The sequence below is a fragment of the Epinephelus moara genome, chromosome 22 (assembly GCF_006386435.1).
Source record: "Epinephelus moara isolate mb chromosome 22, YSFRI_EMoa_1.0, whole genome shotgun sequence".
NCBI classification, from domain to species: Eukaryota; Metazoa; Chordata; class Actinopteri; order Perciformes; family Serranidae; genus Epinephelus; species Epinephelus moara.
In genome coordinates this window covers 34,511,222-34,527,762 of record NC_065527.1, presented here as the reverse complement: position 1 = coordinate 34,527,762, position 16,541 = coordinate 34,511,222, and the positions used below count along the sequence as shown (strand labels likewise).

The following is a 16,541-nucleotide window of genomic DNA, read 5'->3' as shown; positions in this document are numbered from 1 at the left end:
GTTCTCAGAGCGCAGTGTTCTGGTGGGATAATATGGCACTATGGGCTCACTAAGATATGATGGAGCTTGACCATTTAGAGCTTTATAAGTTAACAGTAGGATTTTAAATTCAATTCTGGATTTTACAGGGAGCCAGTGCAGAGAAGCTAAAACAGGAGAAATATGATCTCGTTTCTTAGTTCCTGTTAGTACACGTGCTGCTGCTTGACTTGACTGGTGCACAGATGCATGTGACCGCGAGGTGGTAATTCCAGTTCTGGTATGAAATAAGTTAAATACATCAAGGCAAGACAGAAACCCATCATTCTGTTATTGTACTAGATACTAGTGTTGTGCTGTTAAAGTGGCATGTAAGCTCTAACTTTTTAAGATTAAGTTCAGTTGCACTTGTTTTAACAAACTTGTTGTAATACAGATTTTAAAAAGCATTATTTTTTGTAAAAAATATTCTATTAGTCTGTGATAATGGCTTCACATTTGGTTAAGAGAGCATTATGAATTGTTTAGAACTCCAAAATCAAAGAAGAACTTGGGACTTGAGTGCAGGGTGGGGGTTTCTGGCACAACTTCACCTTCTTGCAAAGAGTGTAGTAGAGAAAGACACGTAAAGAGGTCAAAAATCCAGCAAAACCCTACACTATATACTACTTTTATAGTATATAGAACAATTTAGCTGCAAGACCCAACATGCTCAGCCCAGCCACCAAAAGAAAATGTTGATGCCAGCATCTGGAAACCACAAATACATTGCATTTGTACATTTCATACACATATCAAAAGTGATAGCATGTTGTGGAGAAACACTGGACTTGACCAAGCAAGAAAGGAGAGGCAGAAATCTGACTGGTTAAGAACACCTTTTCTGGTGTGGCCTTATTAGTCTAGCCAAGCTAAAGCTGGAAAACTTCATTCCCAAGTCAATTTTCAAGGGCACGATTTTGGACATTCTCACTGAAACATGCAGCTGCTCTTGACCCAGTAGTATTTCTTTCTGGAACTTCTGTCTGTCGGCTGCCTTCTGTTTGCTCATTGTATGCTTCTTCTTCCTGCTGCTATTGTTATTGCTCTGCCAGTCTGTCTTGCTATTTGTTGTTTGTCTGTTTGTATGTTTGTTGTTGTTTGTTGCATTGCTTGTTTTGTTTTTGGCTGATGTTGCATTGTCCGTCCTGCTGCATGTGTGCGCTATTTTTGTTGTTGCTGTGCTGCGTGATGCTGCTCTCTGTTAGCCACTTTATGCTGTTTGTCTTTTATGTGGTGCACCTTGTATGTGTTGCTGCTTCTTTTATCTTTTGATACCCCTCTAATCCCTGTCCCCTTCTCCTCAAGAGGCTCTTGCCTTTTGCCAGGCCGCCATTGTAAATAAGAATTTGTTCTTAATGACTTGCTTGGTTAAATAAAGGTTAAATAAAAAAATAAAAAATAAAAAAGCCGCAGTTGTCCCAAGCTCCAACAGAAAATCATATGACTTGCAATGGCCCAGTCTGTGCAGAATGGTGGTCAGCTCCTCGCTGCAGGACAAGTGATGGACTCTGGGACATAGAGGTATGTGCTTAGTTTCCTCTTGCCATTTGTCTCTGCTCTGCAGAGGTCCTATCCTATAGAAAGCACAAGTTGACAAGTCTTCTCACACTGAAAATCACTAGCACCAGACAAGAAAAATGGGAGGAATATGTCAAGCTCCTCAGGCAGCAGTTTATCTGCTCGCCTCTGGAGTTTATCTGCAGCAGGCATTATGTCCGCAAGGGTAATTTCGGCAAGAGAGTGGTATTGTTGTCTGTCCTGGCCGCAGGTACCTGGTCTGGTTTGAGGTCTTTCTCATCAATCTAAACTGACTCATCTTGGTGCCACAGATCTCATTCATTTAATAACCCTGAGACTGATGTAAGATACTAAACTATTTGCATTTGGCAACTGCAGTAAACTACTGCAAAGCAAACATATTGTTATGAGCCTAAAATGTGTTTTTTTTGTTTTGTTTTGTTTACCAATAAAGTGGCCTTTCCTTTCCATTTGATTCCTGGTGTCAAGTTATATGAAAAAGTGGGTTAATTTCTCTTTGTATGTTTGGTTCAGGAGTTATGAAAATTGGCATCTTTCGCCATTAGTGTGGGCATCAATTCAAGATTGTTGCCAAATGAACCCCATGGGCCATGAGCTGACCTTGGCAACAAGAAAAATTCTTAACTAGACACCATTAGGGTCCTAAAAAACAAGGTTACAAAAAAATGCCATGCGGGTACATGGGAACCTATGTCCCCTGTTGAACCATATGTGCTTGGTCATCCAATTTCCTTTTAGGCTCCATCTCCTCCTCCTGTTGTATACGTATTTCTTCCAACTCCATCAGTTCTAGCTTTTCCTCCAAAAGGCAGGCTGGAGGGGGTCAAGGGCTTCGCTATTAGCTTTTATGGAAAAACAGCTGATGAACAGATGAACCCAGACATGTTAACAGAGGGTCTCTTTACAAGACAGGGCCACCACAGTAGCTGATGCCACTGCCTTACAGCTCTCATCATTTGACTTCATGTTGGGAATTAGAGGTGTTTCATCTCAAACCAATTTCAAAATAACCTAAAGTCAAATCCCTAGAAACCAATGGACACACAGTAAACATGGGGGTTTTGGAGCTGCTTCAAGTCTGAGTTACAGATCACAGTTACCCACTCTGCCCAATGTCATGGCAACTTTTCCAAAACTGTAACCGAGGGGGGGGGGGGGGGGCAAACCCATCACATGAGAGGTGACACTCACTGAGATGCTGGGATATGTTATTATGTCAGCCATCAGGATACATCATTTATGGTTCTCTGAGAATTCACTCCATTTTTTTCAGTGACCTTCTGACCTTTCCTCTCACATATCAAAATCTAACGGACACATATTCATATTTGTTCTCCCCGTGTCAGCGTGGGTTTTCTCCGGGTACTCCGGCTTCCTCCCACAGTCCAAAGACATGTAGGTTGGGGATAGGTCAGTTGGTGACTCTAAATTGTCCGTAGGTTTGAATGTGAGTGTGAATGGTTGTCTGTCTCTGTGTGTCAGCCCTGCGATAGTCTGGCAACCTGTCCAGGGTGTACCCTGCCTCTCACCCAATGTCAGCTGGGATAGGCTCCAGCCCCCCCGCGACCCTCAAGAGGATAAGCGGTTAGAGAATGGGTGGATGGATGGATGGACATATTCATATTTTTATTCACATGCATATTCATATTCATTACTTACCTGGCAGGGGAGATACCATGATCAAGAAGGTGGTTCACCCTGCCAAAGGCTCAGCCATTGCACTCCAGTTGCGCTGACCCCAGAGAATTCTCCAAATGTGGGCATTTTGATTCCGCACTGAACCCTCAGCTGCTCGGGGCAACTCCCTCACTCTGACATCTCTCCATTTAATGCGTATTGGTCCAGTTTGTGCATGTGTGTGTATTTCAGTCCTGTGTGTATATGACAACAGAGTGAAAAAATTAAATTTCCCCTTGGGGATTGATAAAATATACCTTAATCTTTTCATTAAATCCATCGTTATCATCCCGCACTAGTAACTGCATTTGTAAAGAATCTGTCCCTCCGTTTCTCAAGAGCTTACTGTATGTTGATTCCACTTGTCATTTTGAAAAAGGCAGTTTACGCCATGTCCATATTTTATCATTTTGCCCTACCCCAATAATCAGAATACACAATTGGAAAATTGCCATAAGATTGAATCTATGCCTGTCTCCCAACTTTATGGTAGAGTTGTTACTTCATGGCCAGTATGGATAGAAGGAAGAATTCAATAACACTTTCAGTGTACGCATTGGTGTTGTATAAAGATAGATTCAGTATCAATTCAGTATCTGACCTCTTGTTGTGGTCCTGAGATATTATGTTGAGTAATGGAGAGAAAAGTATTCTTGCAGAACATTATGATATCACAGAGAACTCGACCTTTTGGATATAAAATGTCATTATTTCATCATTTTATCCCATTAGACATTTGTGTTAACCTTAGCTGTGTGGAGGCCTAGGAATCCTATCTTTTGTATATGTTGTAAAGGTGTTTTTCTTGTAATTTCTCTTTGCAGAATATTTCCATTTCATCCAAACTGCTCGTTGTTTTCAGTAGCCCCACTTTCAAATCAAACACAGCACATTTATGTTTGGACATTTATTCAAAACACTGTACAAAAGAATTCAACAGAAAATATGAGTGTGTGTTTATGAATGTGTATTCTGCATTCATACAAACACGCAAATACAAACATTTCATACTGACAAGAAGCTGAACCCATCTTGAAGAGGGCCAACATTCTCAGAATTGCATCAAAATAAAAATAAAATGGTGGAGGGAGCAACAAAACCATTACATTCTTACAGTCCCACAAGAGACACAGAGGTCATTGTTTTCACAGAAAACACTCAATCTAGCTGAGCCACATTCATCTGACTCTAACACTGACAATAGAAACCCCTCCTGGGTTCAGATGGGAATACAGAAGACACAGGCAGCAGCTCTGAGATCAGGGAGAAACTGCACTTTTGACAGGATCATGGCATGTCTGAAGCTCATAATTGTCATGCCATACGCCGACGGCCTGACGACGAGCTGCTGGACCAGAGTGCACAGAGGGCAAGCGTCCATACGATAAAGCACACTGCTGTTGCTTCTTCATAATCTCTTTACATCCAAAACCAGCTGCTGGAAGAAAACACAAAAAAGGCCTTCCTCACCAGAGCTCATTTCTAAAGTTTGCTCAGGATTGGGTGAAATAAAGCATTTTGAATACTGTGCAGTTCTTCTTCAGGCCCAGGTTGAATAAATCCTAGCTGTGGCTCAATTCAGTTGGCTGTTTTGTCTGTAAAGTGCTTCCAACATTTTGTCTCACATGTAAGAATTGTGTAAGAAGGGAAAACATTTCTGACTATTCTGTACAGACTTGACCTGTGAAGTACCAAAACTAAAGGGGATATGAAAGCAAAATGACATGTAGGTGCACAATAAGAAGAAAACTCAGTCATGTGGCAAGCTTTCTGCTGAGTTGGAGAGTTCCATTTGGTCGACCATGTTAATATTGTAGAACGTGACGGACAGATGGAGGTCGTGTGGTGGCTTGTTTCAGTTCCACTGTTAAAAATGATCCCAATAAAAACACAAAGTACCATCAGTGATCCTTTCCCAGCTCCTCTCTTGTGGTCTCTCTCAGGTGAGGCACAGTGACGTCACAGACACAGCAGACCCTTTCTATGCTTGTGTCTCATACAGCCTGCAGTGGTTTGATCACAGAGAATGGCTCTTCCAGAGGCAAGCAGTTCTAAGAGTTGTTCCCAGGTAGGCAGCAGTGTCACCTAGTGTCCATGCTGTGGGTGTTGGTTGTGTTGGTTGTTAGCGGGGTGGTTGGGGGGCAGTGGTGGTCCATTTACACCAGGATGGTAGAAAGCACAGTTGCTCTCGTACCTACAGCTTCCCTTCATCATGAAGTGACGACACACAGGTCTCTTGGACATGTCTGACAGGAGGAAACACAACAGCATTTATATCACATCACACAAAAATACACCATGGCCACGGGTCAGCTCATCAATTCAACGTTGTTACCCTCTTTATTTAGCACCACAAACACTAGTGAGCTAAACGTATTAATTAGTAACCCAGAGGACAACCCGACAAGTTAGGATCAGCATGCGAGACAAGTGGTTCTGATCTTCAAACTCTCCATCTCTCTCCCATACACTCACAATCACATACATACACTCTCAAACTTAATGGACGATTGTGTCCGCATGACCGTTAAGTCCGCAGCCGAGGAGAGGAGGGGAGAGAGAGACAGTGAGTTGATGCTCCCGAACAAACTCAACTCAACTGCCGTTTCTAGCATCTACAAGGAAGCATCAAGCTCCAGTATCTGTGTTAAAGAGACACTGCAGGTGAATGGGCCAAAACTTTGAACTAACAGATATCACCATGAAGCTTTACTGCTGGTTACTTAAATTAAGACAATCGTTTTTTCTGTATTACAAGTTTTCTGAAATTGTATATTTGAATATACAAATGAAACAATATTTATTTAAATATGTGTTATTTGCATACATTTCCAGAACAAAAATTTGAGCATTGAATAAAGCCAGGTTCAAACCCCTTGTTTCATTTTGTTGGCATATCAAGGCCCTGACACATCATCTGACAGTCAGCTGTCAGTCAGTGTGAGTGTCTGTGGCCGTCGTCGCTGCGGTGAGTCCCGCACTGTTCGCCCTTGCCAGCTTTTTTTCCCTGCCGATTCAGCATCAGAGACGGCGGAGCCCACTGGTGAATGAAATCACTCTGATTGGCAATTCAGCTCACCGCATGAGAAGAGAAATTAAAGTGAGGAAAGTAAACAAAGACCTCAAATCCTGAGGGAGTGAGACCAAAAGAAATTTTTCCATACGGTCAGATTATTTTCCTTTTTTTTGAGCTATTTGGCAGAAACGTTTCCTGATGGTCTGTGTTATTGTTCACTGGTGCACAGTAAATATGCTCTGTTCTTTCAACATTGGACTGTGTTGTTAATTTTCTAACTGGCTAACTAACACCAAGGTGGTCTTCCAGTTTCACTTTTTGAATAACGAATACAGACGACTGCCGTCTACTGGTGTGGAGAGTGATTTCCTCTCACGCAGGTGCTGAACATACGTGCTGGTAGGCTGCTGGCTGTAGTCTTGGTGTGTGTTCATGTGCAACTTTTTGGCTGAGACACAGTGACCAAGGCAACGCAGCAGGGGACCTTTCTTTGCGCTAGTTCTCTGAAGTTGGTTTGATGCGTCTGAGCCTTTAGAGTCAATACTGTTAACAGCCATAAAAAGACATTTTCACCCTGTTTTTAGGACTCAAATGATCTGTAAATCAGGCTCTTCACAGGACATATGAATAAACCCCTGTGTAAAAACCTTCAAAACATAGATAGGGATAACACTGGAAAGCTTGGTATCAGCAAGTGCTACTTAAGTGGAGATTACTGACTCAGAATATGACAAAATGGTCTTTATAAAAAAAAAAAAGGTCTTTAATCATATGTATTGTAAAATTCCACACATTTTTAGACAAAAAATGAGACACTACAGGTTAATAGAGTAATGAAGCTTCCTCTGTTAATTAACTGAATTAAGACAATTAAAATAGGACAAGTCTGAAATATTCTGTTAAAGGTCAAATGAGTAGGATTTAGGGGCATCTATGGCATCTATGAGGGTCATAAGGACAGAGGGACGTCGTATGCTGTAAAGCCCTGTGAGGCAAATTGTGATTTGTGATATTGGGCTTTATAAATAAAATTGATTGAATTGATTGATCTATGGGCAAAAGGATATATAATATTACAGGGCTTGAAATACTTCTTTCTGCGCACATGTACTGGTGCATGTATCTTTTAAAATTGCATGCAATTTTTTTTACCTGCGCCAGTATTTTTTTACTACACCATTATGTGTATTTTTCCTTGTTTCTCAATAACTCCTCCAAGGCTGGGGCCGGATCCAACCAAAAACTACAGTAATGTATAATAAGGCTACTTCAAATTTGATATGGTCATACAAGCATTTTGAGGAGCTTTTCAGCAAAGCTTCTATAGAAACTTCTTTGATGACTTCTATTCCTGTATTTTATATGAACGTTTATTCATATTATCTAATTATTACATATTGACCTCTACACTTTCAATGCTGTATGTGAATATCATCTCAATATTTATATTAAACAAACTACACATTAATACTAAAAATAAGTGTGCTACATGAGACCAATACAATATAAATTTTTTCATAATTTCTCATTTTTGGAGGGCTGGGAGGTGAGCGAACTGTCCTCTGACTGTAAACTAACTGAGTAAGAAGACGCCGCTGGGTCCAGAGTCATTGTCTGTCTAATTTCCAACTTTAAACTAACTCCACAGCAGTGTGGCAGCCACAGCTGGCCTGACAGCAGTGTTTACAAAAAGCTGCTATAGTGCTGCTCTGCCTCATCTGTCTGTGTGCGGTCAGCATCCTCTTTTCACTCTGCAACATTATCTGTTAGAAATGTGTTTTTCACTGCATTAGAAAGTGGACCTGCAGCATTCATAGACTGCGGCATGCACAGACTGCAGTTGAAAAGTGTCAACTGCTTGAGTCTTGGATCAATGTGTGAGTTGGCAGCTGTACAAGATTACGAACACTGGTGTAGGTAGAGCTGAGAATAAGAAACACTCTGTTTTTGTTACCTTACCATGAAGAATGACTTTGTTTTTGTTACCTTACCATGAAGAATGACTTTGTTTTTGTTACCTTACAGTGAAAAGTTTATATCTACATGCGGAGCAGGTCCTCTGCTTGCCATGTTGTTTCTACAGTAGCGCAGAGAGGACAAACCAAATACTGGCTCTAGACTGAGCGTTTTCAACCACAGTTCAGCTACACACTTGGCACATGAGAAGTTTCAGTTCTGTAACCTCACCATTAGATGCCACTAAATCCTTTAAATATGCAAACAGAATTATCATATTAAATTTGCAACTTTTGCAGAAATGTATAACAGAAATCTGAACTAAAATAATCTCTTGAATGTGTGGTTTGGATGTTTTCTTTCCACTAGTCTGAAAGAAAACATGTTATGGAAGCAAAAAAGCCCCAAATCTCTAAATTGAACAGTGCATGAAAAACTGTATTATCACTTGTTGATTGTCTCTTTGAAGGGAGAAGTGAGAGCAGCAAAGTGGTGATTAGGACATTACACTGTTGTTGTACTGACTGAGTTAGTGCTGTGGAAAGGGACTTCATATTGAATATATACCATGTGAGCCATTTCACCCCATTCAGTTTTTTATGTGGTCTCCATTGGTTTGTGCTGGCCATGGCTAATAATGGACAGTACGGCGTAACTTTCAAGCCCATGTCCCACATACCATTCATGTTGTTGTGTCCTCCTCTGGGTCCCCCTCGTCCTCTGCCCCTGAAGCCCGGCTCCCCTCCTCCTCCTCGGCCCCGTCCTCCTCTGTGGAAGTGGCCCCCTCTGTGGGGCCCTCCTCTCATGGAGTCGTCTCCCCAGTAGTTACCATTGTCTCCTCGGCCCTGGCCTGGCGGTGGCCCCATCATGCGTGGGCCTCCACCAGCGTTGAAAGGTGGGCCGTGGTTGTGAGGAGGTGGAGGGTGGTTGAAGCGAGGACCACCGGGTGGATTGTTAGGTGGGTAGCCCCCATTCATGGGCATCTGCATGTGCATGTTCATGTTGTTCATATTGTTCATGCCTGGACCGTGACCCAGTAAACCTGGATTGACTAGATTGAAAGAAAAACAAAGAACAATGAGTAAGAGAAGGAGCAGAAAAAGTAGACATGGTGTTATGACAGAAGGAGGAGAGATGTAGTTCAACCTGGCGGGGGTCCACCCTGGTTCTGGTTCTGGGTCTGCTGAAGGGAGCCAAGTAGCTGTTTAATCTTGTCTGAGAAGTTTGGCTGCTTTATCAAGTCATCAGTAGACTGATTACCAGAAGCACCCTGATGACAGACAGCTACACATTAGCTACACATTACAACTACCAACAGACATTTTTTACAACCAACTACAGAGATATATTTACACTGGCTATTGAAATTTCATGAAAAATAAAATGAGTACTGTGTGTACATCGATTAGTGAGTTTCAAAAGTACACAAGGAGTCCTGAATGTCAAAAAAGTGATTGCATAAAAATAAGCTTCTCCTGATGACTATGCGGTATCTTTACCATGATAGATGAGAGCAGTTCCTGTACATTGACAGTGGGAGCCACAGGGTTGTTGGCAGTGTTTGTGGCTTGAGGGCTGCGAGAGCTGTTGCTCAGGTTGCCCATGAGGTTGGCCAGGACGGGCGGCAGCTTGGAGCTCTCGTTCTGGGCCATGGCAGAGCCCTGCTGTAAAGACGTGTCCATGGGATCAACATAGCCCTCATCCAGCATGGAGGAGTCCTGGAGGGGAGACCAGACGGACAGCTTAGCAAACAAGGTATTGCGCACACACATGTACACAATGTGTTAAACAAGAGAAAGATATGTAAGAGGCCGTTTACACGTACACGGTGATTTTGATAAACGGAGACATCTTCCTTCGTTTGTGCCCTTTGTTTACACGCAAACGGAGATTTCTCCTCTGAAAACGAGTCTTTCTAAAAACTCCGTCCAGAGTGGAGATTTTGGAAAACTCTGGTTGCGCGTTTGCATGTAAACTGAGATAAACGGAGATAAACGGAGTTATAGGCAGTCGACGTCACAGTATGCGCCGGAACTTGCGCCTGTGTCAAAAGTGCGACCTATGTTGCTATGGTGACAATGGATACATGGAAGGCTTGAGCTTCTCGTTACACTGCCACCTACAGGCTTGGCATGCTCTTGTGTATATATACACGGGTAAGTGTAAACGAAGATCTTTTTGAAAACGGAGACAGTGAAATGTCCGTTTATGAAAATAGCCGGCAACATGTAAACGGCCTCTAAGAGACAGCATATATGTGTATGTGTGTGTGTGTGTGTGTGTGTGTGTGTGCGCGCACGCGCGTGCTAGTGTGCGCGTTTTTGGTGTACCAACCTCATCCAGAGGGATAAGACGAGGAGGCATGGGTTCATAAGGCTCTGGGTCTGGTTCATGTGGACTGTCCGGAACACTAGTGATAAGAAGAGATGGGAAATCATTAACATACATTGCAGGTCCTGAAATTCTTAGAGATTGAGATGCATTTCATTGTTGATTCATTGTTTAAAAAATATCACTATTGTGTTTACTGAATTGTTTGTGTTGATATAAGAAGGGATATATTGTTGTTGTTTTTTCCTTTTTTTCTTCTCTTGCCATTACCTGCAGCTGCTGTGTCTGCCCGATTATTGATAAGTGACTCCTGTGTGTGATGCATTCACTTTGTTGCTTGTGCACGCTGAGGAAGGATTTCACCCAAAACGTTCGTGTGGCAATAAACATTATTATTGGAGTGCTGTCCTGTACCTTTTGTACACTTTTTTTTTTAAATTTTTGCTTTTTAAATCTCCCAGCACTGGGTCGCACACATAGCACATCGTCCAAACGTCACATCCATCCCGTCCTGCCGGCTGTCCCCTTCACACAAATGTTATTTCGGCATTGTTACTACCCCTGCTGCCAGCTCAAAGGCAAGACAACTCTGTCCTCCTATTCTGCGACTGTACCTTTTATACAGAACGCGGCGGCATAACGGCAGGACATTCCCACCTTAAAAAGGCTGTGTAAACGGGGCTTATAAAGCCCCCACAGAATAGCATTTGTAGTTCTGTGAGGATTTATCCTGACTTCATATGGGTAGTGGAAAGCCTGCCAGCCACTATGCGAATTTATGTAATGTAAAATGTCATAGGTATTTACTAATAATGTTAGCATGTTGTGTATGTGGGTAAAACGTGTAAAGTAAAAAACAACTGTTTCATCTGTGAGCCTTGCGAGTTTTAGGGGAGCAGAATTTTGTACTTGTGTTCAATATTTATCTATTCTAATTTATCTATTATTATCTTTAATTTTTACATTTTATTTCTTGTCTTTAATCTTATTCTATTTAATGTCTTTTGATTTTGTCTTGTGCTGCTGTGATACTTGTATTTCCCCCCTGGGGGATCAATAAAGTATATCTTATCTTATCTTATTTTGTTGCTGTTAAGGCATATTTTATGTGTGCTTGACAATGTTTGACTTTTGACAATGTAGCATAACATAGCGCCATTAATAAAGAATTTTATAATTTTAAGTTAAGTCAGTTATGTTGCTGGGCTATGTACGATGCTTTTGAAATGACAGTAAAGTAAGTTCCTATAGGCATATCCTTGCCAATGCACCCTGAAACTATCATCAGAGCTAGCCTTGGCTAATGTAGCTATTGTCAGCCAAGCCACTGCAGGCAGTCTGACCAATGGTAACAGAAAGCTAGACCCAACTGATAATAACAGTATTATTTTTTGCATGTTTAACTTTCATAGTAGAATGCCATCACTCCGCACATCAAATAAAATGCCGTGTCTCGGATCATTAACCAGGCATATGAATGGCATATTATCTTACTATTTAATGACAAAAACTCTGTCTGTGGGTGTGTGTGTGTGGGTGTGTGTGTGTGGGTGTGTCTGTTCAACGTTTTTCTCCTCACTGACTTGGTCAATCTATGTGAAATTTGGCACAGTGGTAGAGGGTAATGGGAGGATGCGAATGAAGCGAAATATTACATCAATTGGCCAAAGGGGGGCGCTATAGCAACCGAATGAAATTGCAAACTTTGAATGGGCATATCTCGTGCCCCGTATGTCATAGAGACGTGAAACTTTGCACAGAGATGCCTCTCCTCATGAGGAACAAATTTGCCTCAAGAAGCCATAACTTCCGGTTATATAGATTTTGGATTTTTTGAAAAACACTTAAAATCGATCTCTGCATTTTTTGCCTATATTTGACAGGAGAGTGAAGCATGACAGGAAGGATGGGGGGGAGAGAGAGCAAGGAAGACATGCAGCAAAGAACGAAGGCCGGATTCCAACCCACACCGCTGCAACAAGGGCTAGCCGCACCTTTCCCACGTGAACTAGTGCGCCCCACTTTTAAGTCAATACAACACATAAACACTTTAACTATCTGCCTTTCAACGTGCTACCTCAACTACTAATGTACAGTTTTAGCCCACTAACTATCCCACTATTTGCAATGGTACTACTGTACTTTCAATAAAGCAATCGTACTATCAAATTTACAAAAACTCTGTCTGAAAACATTACTCTTCTTTTAATGGGTTCAGTCGACTATTTAATCTGCAATTCCCTATGACCTGTATCCCAAAAACACACCATGTGAAACTGTACGTGGGCAACTGTGCACTCAATGGGTATGGACTAGTTTATTATAATCATCATAAATACTTTGAACAAGTTACCGGTTGCTATCATCATTGTGTGACACAAGTAGTTTTCTACGTGCATAACTTAGATATGATAGATGTTGGAATACTTTCTCACTATGATCTATCTATCTGAAATGCCAATGTGTAACTCCTTAGGTTGAAATTCTGTGAAGAAGTGTAATAAACATAGATTTCTATAGATTTCTTAGGAACACCGTCTTCACTTTTTGGCATTTAAAGCTCATGTATTTTTGATCCTGGAAACAAAAACCTTACAAAGTACCACAGATTCAGCAGGCTTTGTCTAATGTCCTACCTCTCTTTGCTGAGAAAGATCTCCTGCAGGATGCCCATCTCGCGGTCTCTCTGGGTGAGTTTCTCTGTGCTGTTGGCCCCTGGGGTGACCAGGCTGCCAGTCAGCGTCAGAGGCCTTGGGGGTGTCCAGGGGACCCTCTCTTCCATGGTGTCATGCGAGAGCCTACGGGCCATCTCAAACGTCTGCCTGTCCATCATCAGCTCTCGTTTAGCAGCCTCACCGAAGTCCTTAATCTTGTTGACGTTGACTGTGAATTAGGTGTAATAACATCATTAATACAGTGTTTTCCAGCAATGTTGAGCTGGCTGAAAATAGTAGCACTAAATAAAGCAGTTTCATGTTAAAATCAGTGTTTCTCCAGTGCTCTTTGGTAGCCAGACATCAGAAGGAGTCTCTAGCTGAGCTGTGGCTTAAGTTAGCTTAGCTTGTTTCTAGTTGCTCAAGTTTGTTTTTAGGTTAGGAGCTGGGAACTGGGAGCTGAATTATGCAGCATTCACATGGAATCAGGCAGACGGTAGACGGCAGATGAAAAACAAACAGTCCCAAACAACGGCAGGATGGTAAAACAAAACATGCATGACAATATGTGATGATGATGGTTTCGTATCATTTTCAGAGAATAAAAGAAAATATATTCACTAAAATAATTTTGTTTTCATTATCTTATGTAATTTTTCGCGTGATGCCAACTAATTGTCCAGATTGTCTGTGTTTTCTCCTTGTGCGAAGAAGCTACGTAACATCTGGTTGTAAACTCCATTGTGGAGGATGACAAAAGTTAAACTATTTTAACTCTAAATGGCAGTGCTGACTACCATTACAGTTACCGGTAGTCTTTGCCAGCCTCACCTTATTTAACTGTCCTGTTCTCGTCCACTAAAAGGGGACTGCGAGCCAAGCTGTTGCTGAAATTAACATGGCTTGTTTCTGTGATAATTTACGATCCAGATGTCCAACATAACCCTTCATCTGATTTAAAGATACAGGCTCGTTAAAAATAACCGAGATCTTAAATGAGATAGTGATGTGACTTGAAACAGCAAGAAAGTAGTCAGCTGGAAAGGTTCTAATGTGCAGTTGTCCATCTGGTGCTTCTGGAAAACCCTGTTATTAACTCCTATTTTGATATTAGACAGCTGCTGTTAAGAGTTGTTGAGCATTCAGATGCACATGCCTTACCTCTCTCTGTCTCATCCAAATCAAAATAGAAGTAGTGTTTGAGCTGCTCCTCCTCAGCCCAGTGAACTGTCTTCTTCTTTTTGCCCTTCTTAGTCAAGCTTTCTTCCTCTCCACGAGGTTCTGCCAAAGCGTTAGGCTTCTCACCTACAAACAAAAAGAGACAAAGAGAAAGACATGAGTTAGGCGATCGATAAACTACGAAAAACGTAAGATGATGGTATAATGTCAGAGGAGCACATTAATCTGTTTTCATCAAAAAGCACGAGGACCTCACCGTTGTCAGAGAGCTCTGTGTCCTCTGAGGGAACGGGGGTCCCAGGCTGCTCTGGCTCCTGGTTTTCATCAACGGTAGTGACGGAAGCAGCACTTTCTGGAGATGATGGTTTAGTGGAAGATGTAGAATACGCAGAGGGTTTGCTGTCAAATGGACTCGCCTGGGGACAAAAAAAGGAGGGCGAGTGAGACGACTGCTTTGGAGGTGATGACAGCTAAAAGCTCCTAATTCTTAGAAAGTCTTGCATGAGGAGACACCTATAGGAAATAGCTATTCCCTCTCTTATTTGCAATGGCTAGAAATTATTACAGCACAGCAAAGTCTGTCATGTTTGTTTAAAAATTACAGACCAGATTTAATCTGAGGATTTAGGAAAAGACAAAGAAAAAAAATAAACAACCTTAAATAAAGGAAATGACCACTTTAGAATGAAAATACAGACAGTTCTTACTTGTAAGTGGTATGGTAAGTTTGTCTCTGGACGTTCTCGAGCCTCGCGCGACTTGCCATGTAAACACATCACGCCTGCAGGCTAACTGACCACGGTGAGAAATTATGCTATAAAAGTGGAGTAAATTATGTCTTTTCAAGTCAATTTTGCATGCCGCGGCTTCAGGGCACTTGGATTATGACGGACGACCCGTTATGACGTTTTTGAAATGCATTAATGGAGTTTTATTACATTTTCAAAATGATTTTGGAAGTGGGTTCCATGCACTTCACGTGTATGAAAAAATCTGGCTAACTGTTATCCTTCGATACCCCAAACGAGTTTTGTGGATTAAAAAACTACACTGGACTTCTTGTCGGCACGAGGGTCAGTAAGTACTGTCTGTATTTTCATTCTAAAGTGGTCATTTCCTTTAAATAAAAATAATAAATGAATGAAAACCTAATTTAAGAAAATATTCTGAGGATGCTATGGACAGACAATGGCCATAACACCATAAAACATACTGACACTAGGTCAAAATCTACTGAGATCAGTGTGTACCTTGTTAGAAGTGGGGGAGACAACCTTGGTGTTAGTTGTAGTAGCAGTACTAGCTTTCTTCTTCTTGATCTTGATCCCGGGCACTGGGGCAGAGTTCAGAGCATCTAGGAACCCTGTGCCCTCCATCGCTACAGTGACGACACAAGACAGTGATGACCACCACAGCTGCTACATCACTCCCATCTCTTTAATATGCACTGCAAACATGAGCCTGTCTTTGAATGCATGTATGTTTAAACTTACGTTGTGCTGGAATGATCTTGACTTTGATCTCTTTGGCAGAGTTTGAGGGGGTATTTAGAGGTTTGTATTTTTTCTCCAGAGGTGGAGCATCTGATGAACCCGAGCTGTTGAGGTAAAATTAACATAAAAGGATAACATGTAAGTACCACCTTTAGCAACCTGATGGCAGCAATGGGCCAGTTGCAAAAATGCATAACAAGAAGGCGCTGTTGAAACACAGATAAGCTGTGTTTCCACCTTTCACTTTCAGTGCAGTACCCTTGGAACCATTCTTTATCCATACAGACATGTACCTTAACTGTAGATCTGTTTTGTCATTTCTACCACAGTCACTACTTTTATTATGTAGGCGGGGTTGTACCAAATGGTAGTAGCCATGTCACTGCTCCATCCAGCTTTCACTGTATTTCCTCTTAATCAGCAATGCCTGGACCTTACTGATCATGGGGTTGCGTGACATTTTCAGAACAAAAAGAACAGGCTGGAGCGTTTGGAAAAGAGCAGCCTTGTAGTGCACAGGAATGACGCTCCACCACATTTCTCACGTTTCTCCAAGTGAGGAAATGGAGTATTACTATAATCCACTTAAAATTCAACAGAGACAATAACAACACATGGAATGGCCAGAAATCTTAGATTGACATTAAAGGTGTGTTGATAAATTCACGTTGTCAG

General features: G+C 41.7%; 1 protein-coding gene across 4 annotated transcripts in view; it reads right to left on the bottom strand.

The window, feature by feature from the left end:
• Positions 1–4,129: 4,129 nt before the first annotated feature.
• Positions 4,130–16,541, bottom strand: part of ppp1r10 (protein phosphatase 1, regulatory subunit 10) — a 21,976-nt gene continuing 9,564 nt past the window's right edge. For all 4 annotated transcript variants that reach the window (XM_050033976.1, XM_050033977.1, XM_050033974.1 and 1 more), the window contains 10 exons: positions 15,867–15,970; positions 15,624–15,751; positions 14,630–14,789; positions 14,356–14,499; positions 13,177–13,423; positions 10,544–10,619; positions 9,709–9,927; positions 9,356–9,479; positions 8,889–9,260; positions 4,130–5,483 (listed from right to left, as the gene is read on the bottom strand). In XM_050033976.1, coding sequence (XP_049889933.1) covers positions 5,323–5,483; positions 8,889–9,260; positions 9,356–9,479; positions 9,709–9,927; positions 10,544–10,619; positions 13,177–13,423; positions 14,356–14,499; positions 14,630–14,789; positions 15,624–15,751; positions 15,867–15,970 — 1,735 coding nt within the window. In that variant the 3' untranslated portion in view covers positions 4,130–5,322. The remainder of the gene's footprint in view (positions 5,484–8,888; positions 9,261–9,355; positions 9,480–9,708; positions 9,928–10,543; positions 10,620–13,176; positions 13,424–14,355; positions 14,500–14,629; positions 14,790–15,623; positions 15,752–15,866; positions 15,971–16,541) is intronic.